The sequence below is a fragment of the Strongylocentrotus purpuratus genome, unplaced genomic scaffold, assembly GCF_000002235.5.
Source record: "Strongylocentrotus purpuratus isolate Spur 01 unplaced genomic scaffold, Spur_5.0 spur5_scaffold_10, whole genome shotgun sequence".
NCBI lineage: Eukaryota > Metazoa > Echinodermata > Echinoidea > Camarodonta > Strongylocentrotidae > Strongylocentrotus > Strongylocentrotus purpuratus.
The window spans coordinates 2174142-2189492 of NW_022145595.1; the positions used below are offsets into that span (position 1 = coordinate 2174142).

General features: G+C 38.4%; 1 protein-coding gene across 1 annotated transcript; it reads right to left on the reverse strand.

Moving 5' to 3' along the window:
• Positions 1–1432: 1432 nt before the first annotated feature.
• LOC583464 (arylsulfatase B) lies at positions 1433–14695 on the reverse strand. The gene is given in 10 exon segments (XM_783370.5): positions 1433–2402; positions 3576–3715; positions 4152–4360; positions 7035–7083; positions 7086–7283; positions 8335–8542; positions 9901–10097; positions 10810–10996; positions 11370–11660; positions 14585–14695. Coding segments are annotated over 10 exon segments (1611 nt in total). The 5' UTR covers positions 14591–14695; the 3' UTR covers positions 1433–2276.
• Positions 14696–15351: the final 656 nt, after the last annotated feature.

Genomic DNA, 15351 nt, shown 5'->3' on the forward strand with positions numbered 1-15351 from the left:
TTCAGATCCTGGCACCGAATGGTCGTATTTTTTTGTGCTGCGCAAAAACACAATCAGTTAAATTTCGGCCATTACAAGTAGTGGGCTATTGATGTAGACAAATGCTGCAATTACCTGTTAGTACAGTTCATTTATGTATGTTATTATCAAAGAAAAAAAAGTCAGTCAGTCAATACCAAAGGATATTATAGTGACATATAACAAGAGATTTGAATCCCATACCCATTGGTTCTTTCCCTTTCCTTTGGGAACTTTTGTCTTCTGGTGAAATATCCGCTAGACAACGACAATCAAAAATAACAAATCATTTTCCTCGAGTTTTCTATGCTCTCCGTTTTTAAGAAACATCTATTTCTTTCCTTGACCGGAAGTGGATTAGGCCTAAAACCTTGCTTTTTTTAAATGGTTCTTGCCCCTTCCCTTTTATCCATCTCTTTTGTCCGTCCTCTTTCTTTCTGTCTGTCTCTGTCTCTCTCTCTCTCTCTCCTTATTCCTCTCTTTCTTGCTTGGCTAAGAGCTAGAACTTGTCTCATTAAATTGTAATACAATGATAATTTCAGAAAGTAAGGATCATTACATATTCATTATTTTATTTTTCTTACAAGACTGTTGATAAGGTATTGATAAAAAAAAATATAAAAAAATAAAAACTCTGTGAAAAGCATTATATAACAGATCATTATCTTTTTAGGCAATCTTATCAATAGTAGTAACAATAGTATTAGTATTAGTAGTAGTAGAAGAAGAAGAACAAGAAGAACAAGAAGAACAAGAAGAAGAACAAGAAGAAGAACAAGAAGAACATATTCAAATGGCATGAAATGTTCACAACTAATTTGCATGTAACGATTTCTGTAACGTGGGGTTCAGTTTTCAGTGATATTTCTAGTAGTAATCATTTTGGTTCAGCTCTAAATACATTATCTTGGTACACTATTTTGGTTAACTGAAAATATTGCAATAATCATCTATCTTAGGCACTATTTTACACTTTCATTCATGAATTTCATAACAAAATAATGGTTAAAATCATTTTAAATTGATTAAAGCCACATTGTAGTCAGCGTTCATGTGTACGACATCATAATTTACTGACGTCAGATTTGGTTGAATTACAATGTGCCCGTGTGTGTAAAGGTCTCTCAAGCAGAGAACCCAAGGTCCCAACAAAAAACTCAGCTCCAACTTGCCTACATCTCAAGGGCGAGGGAAATCTGAACATTAAAGCCTTGAAGCCTTATTTTTTCCCATGATAAATACAATGTGTCACAGGGAGATTATTTGTGTGGCATATGAAGACTTAACTACAACGTGAATCCAAGGCACTCTTCTTACAGATTTGCAATCTGTTCACAATACTGGTCACAAGAGCATTATATATCAAGTCTCTGGTATTTTGTATAATGCGCCATAGAAATATAATTTATTACTTTTATTATTACTCTCACATCATTGTTTATTGCACTGGATGGATTCCAAAAGAAAAACAGGGTCCAAATTTCAGATGACATAATCTGTTCAGCCTGATTTCATTGCTGGTTTCACAAAATGACACAAAAAAAGCTTTATACGCTTAATAGTATAACGACCTTGAACACGATCGCAACTACTTGAACAAGTTTCCTAAAAAATATTATCTATAACAAGTTCCAATAACTGATATAAGCTATTGAAATCGTGGCATTTGATTTGCTGAAGGCAAATTTGTCATAGAATTTTTTCATTTGCTATTGATAATAAACAAGTTTTCTGAAACAAGGCCCAGAAAAATGCCAAATATACCAACAACAAAAAATAACATTAAAACATCAACAATAGTATTTACAAAAAAAGACCCAATAAAGACAACAACAACAATTAAAACAACAAAGGCTTACAAAGCGTATACGATTCCCATTAATTCCCAAATGCCATGCCAAAAAAATGATAGGAATTAATACACAAAGACATACCTGTAGGCTTACATTTGTAAGCGGCTACTTTACAAAGTCAACAAAGAAAGGGTGAACATAGTTGACAAGATACAGATATAAAATGTATACAAAGTGAACACAAGCTAAGGAATATATAAGACACACATACAAACACTCATATCTGAGTCACACCTGTAAACTAGACTATATCTAGCTGCCAGTATTCCTCTACATAAATCAAGTACTGCTTTGTTCATGAAAGTACATATACGGTACATGTATTCGTTCGTTTGTTCGTGTCTCCTTCGATCAAGATTAATAGATTAATAGATTAATAGATTGATCGTCTGGTTGGGATAGGGGTCACTCCCATGGCCCCCATACACCATGGTGCAAGGCAGGGTCAGCTTTAACGGTCTGGTTTGGAAACCTGACCGGTACAGATGTCTTGTAGTAGGCCTCCAGGCGACCAACAAGTTCAGTAACGACCTGTAAGAAAGAAATACAAAATAGCACAATGGAGAAGAAAGGTACAGGCTCAAGGAAGTCATCAAGACAGTCTTCAAAATGATGATGACTATGATAATGACGATGGGGATGACAATGGTGATGATGACAATGGTAATGATGGTGATATTGGTGGTGATGATGACGGTGACGACGATGATGATGATGATGATGATGATGATGATAATGACGGTGACGATGATGATGATGATGATGATGATGATGATGGTGATATGCTAATGAGAATGTTGATAATGGTGACAATACTAGCTAATGATGATAATTGTGATGATAATGATAATAATGATAAAGTTGATTGTGGTGATGACGATGATGATAGTGGTGATGACAATAATAGTGATGACGAAGAAGATGATGATGATGATGATAATGAAGGTGATGAAAAGGTGATGACATTACAATTATTATAATTGAAGAAAGTTGATGATCACTATCATTAACATTCACAGCCTGACCACATCATCATCATCATCATTTCATAGCCTACCTCATTACAAACTTAACCCGTGAAAGTGCTAAACATTTAGGGTTAGGGTGAGGGTTGCAATGAAGTGTGATTTTTTTGTATGGGATTATGATTATGATGTCAAACATAATGGTCAGAGTGAAGATTGCAATAAATCTTTGTTTTGGGGTCTAAGGTTAGGGTGTCCCTGAAAAGGGAAATCTAAGTTCATGGGTAAATTACTAAATAATCCTACATTACTTGTTGATAAATCTGCACCCCAATGGGTACCTAGTTTTCCCTTGTTTCACATGTCACCAAAAAATGATAAAAATCATTTCCAGATCATTTCCTGCCATTTCACTCTATAATGAAACAAGGCATCAGTTATCTACTTAATTTGGACAATTCTATTTCTATCAGTATCAGTCCAAACGACCTGTAATCATACATGTGTGATTTAATGATCATATTTCTGATAACAAATGAATCAAAGCAAAATGCCCTTTCATGTATGTACTAACAAAAATAAAATTGAGATTATATTGAGTGATTTATCAATAAAATTTGGTTCCCTTTTTTCAAGGACAGTCGTCTGCATCTTACTGTCCAAGATAAAGAAAATGTTACTGAGTAATGACATCAAGCTATTAAACACAGCTTCAGATTCATAAGAATTTGTGACACACCTCAGGATGTTGATATGAGAGGTCGTTCTTCTCGCAAGGGTCTGCTGTGATGTTGAAGAGCCATGTTACTTTGTTAGCAGCTTCCACAGGATCGATGGGGTGAATGTTCCACTCCGGTGGTGGGTACCAGCCGCTCCTCCCTTCAAAACAAGAGCAGAATTAATCAGAAATTGTAATTAGTTGCAAAACCAACCTATAAGTGGGGGTATAGTGAGAATGATGACACCATGCATCTACCTATGTGGAGAGAAGCAGACTATGCAACATCTCCGAGCCTGCCCACATCTACCAGACCCTTGCACCCTAAAAGATCTGGAAGCATTGACCTCCTGCGCGATACAACGCATCCAACATTGGATTGAGACAATGTAATTAAAGTAGGACCCCCGCCAGGGGAGTTCTACAGTACCCCCGTGTATGTAACCCTAGCCCTGACCCTAAACATAACTTCAAATAAATTTAATATCCTAACCCTAACCTACAATGTTTAACAAAATAAAGTCCTGAGCAATTGTTTTGCCAGAGAAAAGTTTGAATCCCCCAAACCAGCCCGCTTACCATTATTTCTAGGATTACCTGGAAATCCTGTGAGGAGCTTCCATTCTCCTACTCTGATGGCCGCTCTCATATCCGTGGAGAACTCTGCTGCCATCTTGGGGTAGAGACCGGACAGCGGGTAGATCATGTCGGTTTCTTCGTCGTAGCCGTAGCCGAAAGGATGGTCGGCACGGATGTAGGGGTCAATGTTGTGGAGGAGTTCTTTCCTAGGGGAGGGTGTTCCCTTTCTAGAAAATAAATGGGACTATGGATTAATCAACTGTGACTTTTGGGGTCAATTTAAGTTGCACCTAGTTGATTCAAATCTGTACATAGAGAATACTGAAGTTCAATTTAATTACAAAAGAAAGAAGAAATGTGGAAATACATGTACAACCCTATTCTGAGTGGAGGGGGTCACATTGACCTTACCCCCCCCCCCCCCCTTACCCATCCCGTCAAAACTTGCTCTCAGAAAGCCCAGTCAAAATAGGTTTAAAGGAAAGGTGTTCTGTGCAGGTTCCTTTGGTTTCAATGAGAAACACCTATAATAACCCTAAAAGGGACGGTGGCAGAATCCACTGCTCCTAAATCCCTGGACCCATGCCACATTATGTTTGACCGTCATGACCTCATAGTCTGGAGCCTTAAAAGGACTTGGTAACATTGTTCAGATGAGAGATAATGGTGCTAAGGTAGTGACTTCAATGCTAGATGTACAATCAAAGATAACCTGAAAGTTTGAGTGAAAACGGACCATTATTAATGATATAAATTGGGAAAAACTGATCTTATAGATTCCTCAATTCTTCCAACTATATTATTACAATTTAATTACATTTTAGGTGAATGTAAATCGTCACAAAGCAATGAATTGGCTCTACATGTATATACCATTCCAGACATTTAAGTGTTGAAAGATATTCAAAAGCCTGTTTTTATGCCTTTTTTCATGAAAAAAACGTCGGGAAAATTCAAAAATGGTTGGGAGAATTTACTGTTAATCACTGCTCCTCAGTGTTGTACATGCAGTGACACCTTCAAAGAAAACCATAGCTGTGAAAAAAATACATGGGGGCTTGGGGCAAATTAGCCCCCAAAATGCCCAAAAGAGCCCCCGAAAGTCTTAACCCTTACTGTACTGGGGGGGGCCTGGGAGGCCCCCCCTCGACATTTTCGGAGATTGCGCCGCAACCGCTTAAAATTTTGAATTGTCGTTTCATGACTTTTTTCCCTCAAGTCTTACGCACGTTTTGATACCATTTTCGTCGCAATCGGATATACCTGTGAGGTGTTACATAACAATTAGTATGCGCATGTCATCAAAAATTTGCTATAATTGCATATATTCATGTACAAGCAGAATTGTGAATACAGGTTTAGATGTATTCCTTCCTAAGTGGGTGATATGAATTGATATCGAATTGCTTTTATATGTTTCTCAAAGTAACTTGATGTATTCCAGAACAAAAGAATACATAAGAAATAAAAACAATAGATATAATAAGAAATTAAAAAACAATAAAATACATAAGAAAATAATATTTGAAAATCGCATCAAATTTGCATAAATTATCATTATTAATTACATCCAAATAAATATTTTGTGTTAGAAAAGAAGTTTCATATGAATAATGAGTTTCAACTTTCAAAAAGTGAAGTTTGACACGTTTTCTGTAAAATGCATAAAATTAGCATTTTGCATAATTAATTAGGCTATAACGACAAAAATTTGCATATTCGCAAAAAACTAATTACACCATCTTGTTCGTTACGTAAATATCTACAAACATGCAAATTTTCGTGTTCATCGGACATCCGACGGCCGAGATCATAGGGGGGGGCCTCCCAGGCCCCCCCCAGTCAGGAGGTGCTCAAAATAGCCCAGTACAGTAAGGGTTAAAAGAGCCCCCAAATTTTGCATAGAGTTCAATGCAAAACAAATTAAAAAGTGTTATTTTCATGCAAGCAAACTTGAAAAGTAGCCCCCGAAATTTTTAAAGTAATTTTTTCCCTGAACCATAGATATCTTTGTGATTTGAGAATTTTTTTAGGATTTTTTGCATGTTAGAGGGTTAGTACAGTAGAAGGAATATAATAAGTATTATTACCCGTATCAGACATCTGAGCAGTGGTTTTACAAAATCATATTAAACTTGTTGTAATCCTTAAAGAGCTAAGCAGTAAATATAAGACCATATTAACCTCTCATGAAAAAGCCTATCGACTTCACATGTTAAAAAAGCAGTAAATATAAGACCATACACTGTAGTCACCGCGCCATATTTTGTCATTTTCATTGCGCATCTATCATGCGTACGAGAACCTGTGCACTTTGCGCGCACTCTATTGTGACAAAGTTGGATCAGTTCTTTGAGATTGTCATGGTTGATTTATGTATTTGCTCTAGATGTCTGATTTGGATAACAATAACGATATTGACTGGCTTAACTAGTTTTGGGAGATACCACATATATTGCCCTCACAAGACCCATATTGCCCTCGTCTTTGACTCGGGGCAATATGAGTCTAGTTTGGGCAATATAAATAAATAAATAAAAATATATGTGATATCTCCCTCAAGGCCACTCCAGATTATATAAACATTTCGTACAAAAATTATGCAATTTTTTCATAAACTTTCAACAATGTTACTGAGTCACTTTAAGGCTTCTTCAGATATGGGGCGGTAAACATGCAGCCGCAAAAAGCCGCTGCGTTTTTATTAAACGTGTAAATGAATGGCAATTGCATGCAACACAATTAAATTTCTGCTTTTCTCCTTAGCGCCTTCCTACTTAGGAACATCACAAAATATACTGTAGATCCTCCTGAGACATACATTTTGAAATTTTAATCATTTTGTGTGCACAGACCCGAGGCTCAAGATAGAGCCCAAGTAATCGCAGGAATTCAACTTACGTGATAGAGTTCCACATGTTATAGCTGTCCAGAGCAAGGCCGGCGGTGTTCCCCCTGCCACACCTTCAATCAGGGTTGGGAACCAGTCACTGATGTGCATGAAATGTTTGCTCACTGTGCCTTGCACCCCTGCAGGGATCATTGGTCCTGTAATGAACCCCACACCATGGACCCCGCCCTCCCAAAGGGTGTTCTTGGTTCCCCTTAGTGGCCAGTTGTTGCCAGATTTACCAGGAGTTCCACCATTATCTGAAAACCAAAGAAACAACAATTATCATAATATTGCTCTCTTACTTTTTGTTTTTGATGTCATGTATAGAGGTGTCATGGTCTACTGGATATGACACCGCACTGCGGATTGTATACTTCATGATTAGAGTAATGTTGTGGCGCTAAAGGCACATATTTACATTTGCCACTCTCCACCCAGGTAAAGTAAATGGGTACCTGGTAGGAGTTTATTCCTTGAATGCTTTGAGTGCCCGTGAGTGCCCGAGGGCAGCTAAAGGGATGGTAATAATGGTACTGTGTAGGCACCCTGCGCAACGTATATGTAGCTATTATTTTTATAGCATCCATGTAGTACAGCTCCTGAGGTCAGATGTTACCTCGGATGACAATGTGCTCATTTGCATAAGGCCTGTGGGTATTGTATTTCCACACATGATGCACCATAGCCCAATCACTTGCGCAGATTATCTTTGTGATGGATAGACCATACGGTCATCACCTTTATCATTCTATTGACCATGTCCTCATCTCATTTCATCCCAGTCTTTATCGATCTCTGTTTTTGTGAATATAGTAACGATGTTTAGTAAAGGATTGTCATGCCTTTAATCTCAATGAACTTACATGCATCTGACAATCCTTCTCTATCACTCTTTTTACGTTATTACTGGAATATTAATTAGTTTATTCTGATATATGCATGTCAATCATATCATTTGTATATCATTATGTTTTTATTATTGCGGAAAGTAAACATGGTAACAGACTATAGCGAGAAATAGGTAAATAAAAAATGAATACAAAAATCAACCACTCCTGACGACGGATAGTCAACCTGTTCGAAACGTCTAGCCACTCCCGCCACTCATCCTCTCCAAGCGCTATAGTTCTCCTTAGAACTATAAGCTAAGACAGATAACCAACAGTCTTTTTTAAGACTACACAAACAGTCCTTTTCAGGACTACACACCCTCAAGAAAGATTACCGAGAGTCCTTTTCAGGACTCCTCAATCCTCTCTCTCTTTCTCTCACATGGTGCACCCGCAAGCCCACTGTATAATACATTACCTGTTGTAAACACAAGAACTGTATCATTCCATAGCCCGGCTTCTTGTAAAGAGTCTACAACCTTGCCAACTGCTTCATCCATAGTGGCCACCATTCCTGCGTAGGTCTGCCTGCCTACGTCCTGGAAGTGAGCGTAAGGCTTCATGTACTTCTCTGGGACCTGGAGGGGTCCATGGACCGACTGAAGCGGCAGGTACAGGAAAAGTGGCTGCAGAGGAACGATACACCACCAAAGCAAATCAATTTATTTTTCTTCCAACAAACTCACTTTCAAATGAGTGGTAGAGATTTGCAGTAAATCTGTTAGCCCAAAGATTTCTAATTACTAAACATACCATGACTTATTCATAGTTTTTATTCTTGATCATTAACAAAACAGTTATATTTGTAAAGAATTACTTTCGGCTTGCATCCAGTAAATAAAGATCACGTGCTTGATCTCCTAATTACAAACAAGTCAGAAAAAGTCTTGGAACCATCGGTACAATAACAAGATCGTGCACACAATCTTTATTTTCTGGGTGCAAGCCGAAATTTACAAATTGAAATTACTCCTAGAAGGCCCAATGAGTCCATTATACAATCTCTCTGCATTTGTAAACACAAGAACACAAGTCAAGGGGTGCGTTTATTGGGTCTTGCCACTAGATATGTACATATTGTACCCCACTATCATACCCCACTATCGAACCCCACTATACGATCGTAATTTGCGGGATGTCGCGTTTATCGTCTCTTCACGATTCACAATAAAGGCCTTGTCTCTGCGCCGCTTGACCACGGAAGCAGACAGTTTCTCCGAGGTCAACTTCACACACATGCTTGTACAACAACATGACACAACACATGGTGCGCTACCTGGGAGGTCAGATTTGTATGTGGGGTTCAAAGCAGCTTTGCGTTTATCATCTCTCAGAAACGTGATTCTGGCTGTATGTCACATTCAAAAACACACATTTTTGCGTCATTAGATATGCCCATATCTAAAGACCTTTAAAAAAGGCTTTGCGTTTATAACCTTCTAAATTTGCCTGAAAGACGTTTGAGAAACCTGATTCTAGGCAAAAATTTGGTCAATAAACGCACCCAAGGTTGTGTGAATCTGTGATACAGCTTCATATAATAGATGAACACAGCCTCAACAAGATTGGTTAGATTATTAACACATTGACTACTGAATTCCCATGTTCCCTATAGGTTTAATACAGGAGCCCCTCGGTTCCAGGAAGCAATGGTTAAAATGAATTAATGAAGATATGAACCGTCCAGTAAAACTCATAGATCCTTGTTACATGTACTTGATTTATAATAGGAGTCATTTTAATATTGGACAAACTTATAGATGGCAAATAAAACCTAAGTTGATACTTCATATGGTGCCCACACAGGTAGAAGTGCGCTTGTCTTTCTCGCATTGCGTACTTGCAAATTGTTGGATAGTGTCGAGGGTCTTGCATGTGATAATAGTCTCTCAACAAATAAATCACAGTCACATGACTGCGCTTGACCAATCATTCGATTAGGATCTAGGAGTGAGTCTTATGAAGGGAATATATTAAACCGGACCTGATTGGGATTGTGCTGCTGTATAACCCTCTGAGCTCGTTCAGTGAACACAAACTGAGAGTAGTTTCCGGTGTATTCCCACGCCACTCGATTGTTGTCCCAAAAGTCAATGCCAAGCCAATGGTTCCCCTCAGGAAAACCTGGGAATGATCCCGACCGGAAGTGAGTCCAGTAGTCTTGCATACCAGACAAATAACCTGTACATTGAAAATCCACAAATAACAAAAGGAATATTATATTTGAGATATGCCATCTCTTGACAAGATTTATTGAGTTTTGTCATTCCAGATCACGTTCCATAAATCGTCTTAGTAGTAATGTACATGCGAGTGTTAAAATGGAATTGAGAGTTTGCTCGCAGCCAATCATACAAAAGCTAAGATATGATTATTTAACTTGTTACTGACAAGAATCTTAAAGGTAAAGACCAGTATTGGAAACGCCCCAAGTTCAAAAAATGAAATGGAAGCTCTTACTACCAATCATTTGAAAGAATATGTTTTGACTAATACATGATGATAAAAATTTTGCCGGGAAATTGATATATTTGGTAAATTAGTTTATCTACATGGTCCGTGAGAGATAAACGCACGTGTGCATATAGTCCAGTATACATCTTTCTGTGTACAGTGCTTGTAACTTTACGAAGACTGGGCCAAATTTCTTATCAATTTGATGATTCCAGAACCTTGCAGTACACACCAATACTTATATGCTAGATGATCAACCTTTTCTGATCGATTCCACAAAGTTTCTTTCACAATGCAATCGCATGACCATAACTGGTCTTTACCTTTAAGCCTAGCCCTACACCTAACACAAAACACATTGGTATCAAAGCAGATGCTAAAACACCCCCCCCCCCCCCCCTCCTCCAAATCTTCCTGATATTCCTATAATCAGTCTTACCAAATGAGGAATCGAAGCCTCGTTGGAGGGGCATGCATTCGTTCTTGTAGAAACCGAGGTGCCACTTTCCTACCAGGTGTGTGGCGTAGCCACTTTCCTTGAGTTTCTGGGGCAGGGTAGTCTCATTAAGGGGTAGGCAGTTGGGCTGAGGGGCGATGATGACAAAGTGTTGGAGGCCTGTATGGATCTGATTAGATTTGAAAGATTAATGACTTTAGTGTTAATCGTTATTGGATTAACTTCAAGGGAAAGTACACCCTGATACTAATTTTGTTTTAATACAAGGAGAAAATGAGAAGAACAGATCAATGAAGTTTTGAGGAAAATTAGACAATACATAAGAAGGGGGGGGGGGGGTATAGTGAGCATTATTATTATGATGTGGTAAACTGCTGCATAATATGCTTCAAGTTTCTGTGTCCGCTAAAACTGAGCTCAGCTATGAATATGCATAGGGACTTTGTTGTGCCTAGTATTAAACGCTATACAAATGTAACTGTTAATCAATATTATTATTGTATGATAACCATGTACATTGTATGAGTGGTTTGTCATCATACCTGGTATCTGCCTGTCATTAACTGGCTCCTGCTTGGCGAGCAGATGGGCTGAACATAGTAGTTTTCCAGTTTGACCCCACGGCTAGCCAGCAGGTCAAGATTGGGCGTCTTGATCGTGGAATTGTGATAGCCGACATCGAACCATCCATAGTCATCAGCCACTATGAAAACAATGTGCGGGGGCTTGCCTGTGGCGCCCTTGATCAACCCAGTGCATATCAGGACTGTAACAGTAAGAGCCTCCACGAGGAAAGCGCAGGAGCAACGTTTAACCTTCAACATTTTCAATTCCTGAAAAGAGCCAAGGAAATGAAATAATATTAGGACAAAAATAATAATACAATTATGGATACAATTATCAAATAGCTGAAGAGGCAACTTAATTGGCTCAGTGGTAAAGTGTAAATGGTTGATGCACTAAATGTCTAGGAAAGTGATTCAATTCAGGCATGTACTGGAGCTGTTACTGGAAGGCACGATCTCTCCTTCTCAGTTTACAAATCATGAAAACATCAAAGTCAATGTCAATGACAATGACGAACATAAAATGAGCTTAATGAAGCACTTTATCTTACTCCTTACTGGGCATCTTTGACTATGGCATATACAAACAATACAACTGGTGGTCTCCTATTTCACGATAATGTCCTGATTTATGGACAATCGTCATTGCCTTTTGTACTTCAAATGTCATGTTTTTCCTTCTTTCTTACGATCAAGATAATCTACTCCCCTGAAAACAAGATATAGTTTGCAGACTGATAATCTACTTTACATTTTTTAAAGTCAGACCATGAACATGCACAATTAATACATGAATCCAAAGAAAATGAAAGAATTTAGAAGTTTCATGGTCAGAAGGCATGGAGAGTTTGCCGTAAATAATTTCTGGTGACACGTTCTTATTCCTTTCCTGGTTTTGTTCAAATTTTCTCTGATTTTATTCAAACCTTTTAAACTGTACAATAAAATTAACTTAGGTCTATGATGGTTTTAGTTGCCTTTAAGTCCACATCCTAGAGCGGTATGGAACTCGTCCAGGATACCATTGCAGATCTTTGATAACTTTAACCGTAGTAATTAGAAGAAGAAAGTCTAGACAAGGAAGTGTCAAATACATTCTGACTTTCTCCTTCCGCTTTTTGCTTAGTCCATTGCCTGGACTGTTTCTGTGTCGCGCGCCCAATCAGCTGAGAAAATAACACACCCTCAACGTTAAACCAGAGACAGTCCTTGCCTTCATTCTCACCCTTGCCTTTTGGGGGTCGCGCGATCTATGTTAGGTACATGGTGTAAGGGAGGAGGACATATAGATAATTGTAGAATAAAAAATATATAAAAACCGAAAGAATCAGGGGGGTGTTTCACAAAGACCCTAAGTAGAACTTAAGTCTAAGTTGGACTTAAAAATTATGGACAGCCATTGGAGTCTTAAAATGAAATATATTCAAAAGCAGAAATTCAAGTATTTTAGACTTTTTATAAATTCCGCATCCAGAACATGAAATCTCCTTGATGATAGCAAATATGAATGATTTGAATAAACAATTAATGCCTTTCAAAATAACTTATACAAAATATTTTCAAAGATGCTAATGGCTTTCCATAATTGTTAAGTCCAACTTAGAGATAAGTTCAACTTTGGATCTTTGTGAAACACCCCCCTGGACTACTTTATGCTGTATACCCAGACGTTTGGTGTTTGGTTAAATGTATCCGGACAGTGGATTTAAAACAGTAATTTGAAGAAGATTACATTTCATGAATAATTCAACCTTAAAGGAAACTCCAACGGCCACCCTGATAATAAATTGGTTTTAATAGAGGCAGAAAAATGAGAGGAACAGGTCGGTGAAATTTTGAGCAATTTCCGACACAGTTGCCGAGTTGTATTTGGTTAATCGCAACTTCAAAAATTCATAATTTTCTTCTTTTTCATTGGATTTTGCTCAAACTTTCACTGACCCGTTCTTCTTCTTCATTTTCCTCATTTAGTGCTACTTCATGCAACAAAGATTATGCACTGCAGTGTGGTATGTGCCATGTCCAAAATGTGTGTAGGCAATTAGGCATCAATCCAGATGCAAAATGTATACATATACAGCTATGTGCTGCCATCAGTTGGACGCTTCCTTCGATGCCCTTTTCTACTTCTCCTTCTATGGTAATACTCATCAACGCCTGTTCAGCATCTAGATGAGGGTAAAGCATGGAGGTGTTATAATTATGTAGCTCTATGCGGTACAGTTCCTGAAAAGGGAACTAAATTGTTTCAAGAGCCACCTTGGCCTTGAACTGCTCCATAGAAGGCAGTTCGACGATAATCTGAGGTAGCTCGTCCCAGTCCTGGGGAAATAACTGAATTTGTAAGTGTCCATTGAAGAGCCTAGTCTCATATATCGTTGTTGTTGACTCCTCCTTGTATTTCGCTCCCTCGGTTTGATGTTATCCGGTATTTGTTATTTGCTATCTTGTAGAACATTGACAAACGTGCCCGTTTTCTTCTTTCTTCAAGAGTTGGGAGATTAAGTTGTTCTCGCATGGATGTTACACTGGCATCACGCTGGTAGTTTCCACCAGAAAAAAGGCATCCAGAGTAAGGAAGTCTGCAGGGTCCCTCTTGAAGTTGTTCCACTCTCTACTAGTACGAGGGAAGAAGGATGAAATATCGGAGAGGAAAGTCTGGTCTATTATATAAAATCAATTTCAATTAAATAGCAGGTTTAAACTAGACTTATATGTTAGACAATATTATATATATATATATAAAGGATAAGAATTCATGATGGTTAGTGCTATTTGATGCATACATTTCGTTAAATCCAAAGGCAAAAGTTGTGGCTTTACAGTGTTGTAGCATACAAAAACACAATCCCAAGCACGTAGAGCTTTACGCATTGAGCTCGATCTGTACAGTGAGTTTACACGCTCTGATTGGTCGATCCGATCCAGCGGTTCCGAACTTAAGTGAGAGAGGGCTCGCTTAAGTAGAGAGCCGATGACAATGCCAATACGTAATATATTACCTAACGTGTCACACTGACATTAGGGAGGCTATATTACTATGTCCATCCACCAACAGAGAATTCAATATATGGGGCAAGCAAGAGAGTCGTCTTATCATATCACTCTTCACCACCATTTCACCACCTTCTATGCAATCTCAAACGTCAATAAACCTCAAATCAAATTATAGGGACACTTATCATACTCACATGCATACACCTAGAAACTTTGCTTTTCACAGTTACCCAAGTGAAATCTACGTCTAGATCTGATCTAGTCTTCGTACTTTCGTAGTCGTACTCCGTCGTAGACTCTTCATGTATCTCTGACAGAACAAAACAAAAGAAAGCACATGACTAAGATGCCACGCCCACTAGTCAGTGACGGTGTATCCAGGGAGCTGGAGGGGACATGGGAAGGGGGGGGGGGGGGGGTGGGGCACGGGGGGGGGGGGGGGCACGTGCCCCCTAAAATGTCCAGGATCGGTTGAAATTATGTAGACCCCTTTTTTGACCTCGATCGATTACATGTATGTGCCCCCCCCCCCCCCCCAATATCAAACTATGGCTACGTGCCTGGACAAGGGTCAGTGGGGGATCGGGGGTGGGGGGGGGGGGGGGGGGGGCTCCCCTGCCACTACTAGTAGAGTCATAATACGTGTTAATTAACAATTACCAGGAAATTCGTTTCAAAGGCATAGCCTAATTGGAGAGGCATGATTTATAAGAAATTACAACTGAGATTTCATTTAGGCCTACTATAAAATAACTCGCGCAATCAGGTTTATTTCTTGCTATCAAGTCAATCAGAAACTTTATCATCACATTTAGCATATAATTAGCCTATTTAAAAAAAAAAAATGTTATTATTATTAATATTATTATCATCATCAGTATTATTATCATTATTATTATCAATATTACTATAGTTATTATCATTATTATTATTAAAACACTTATCATTGGGCTTTCTTCCT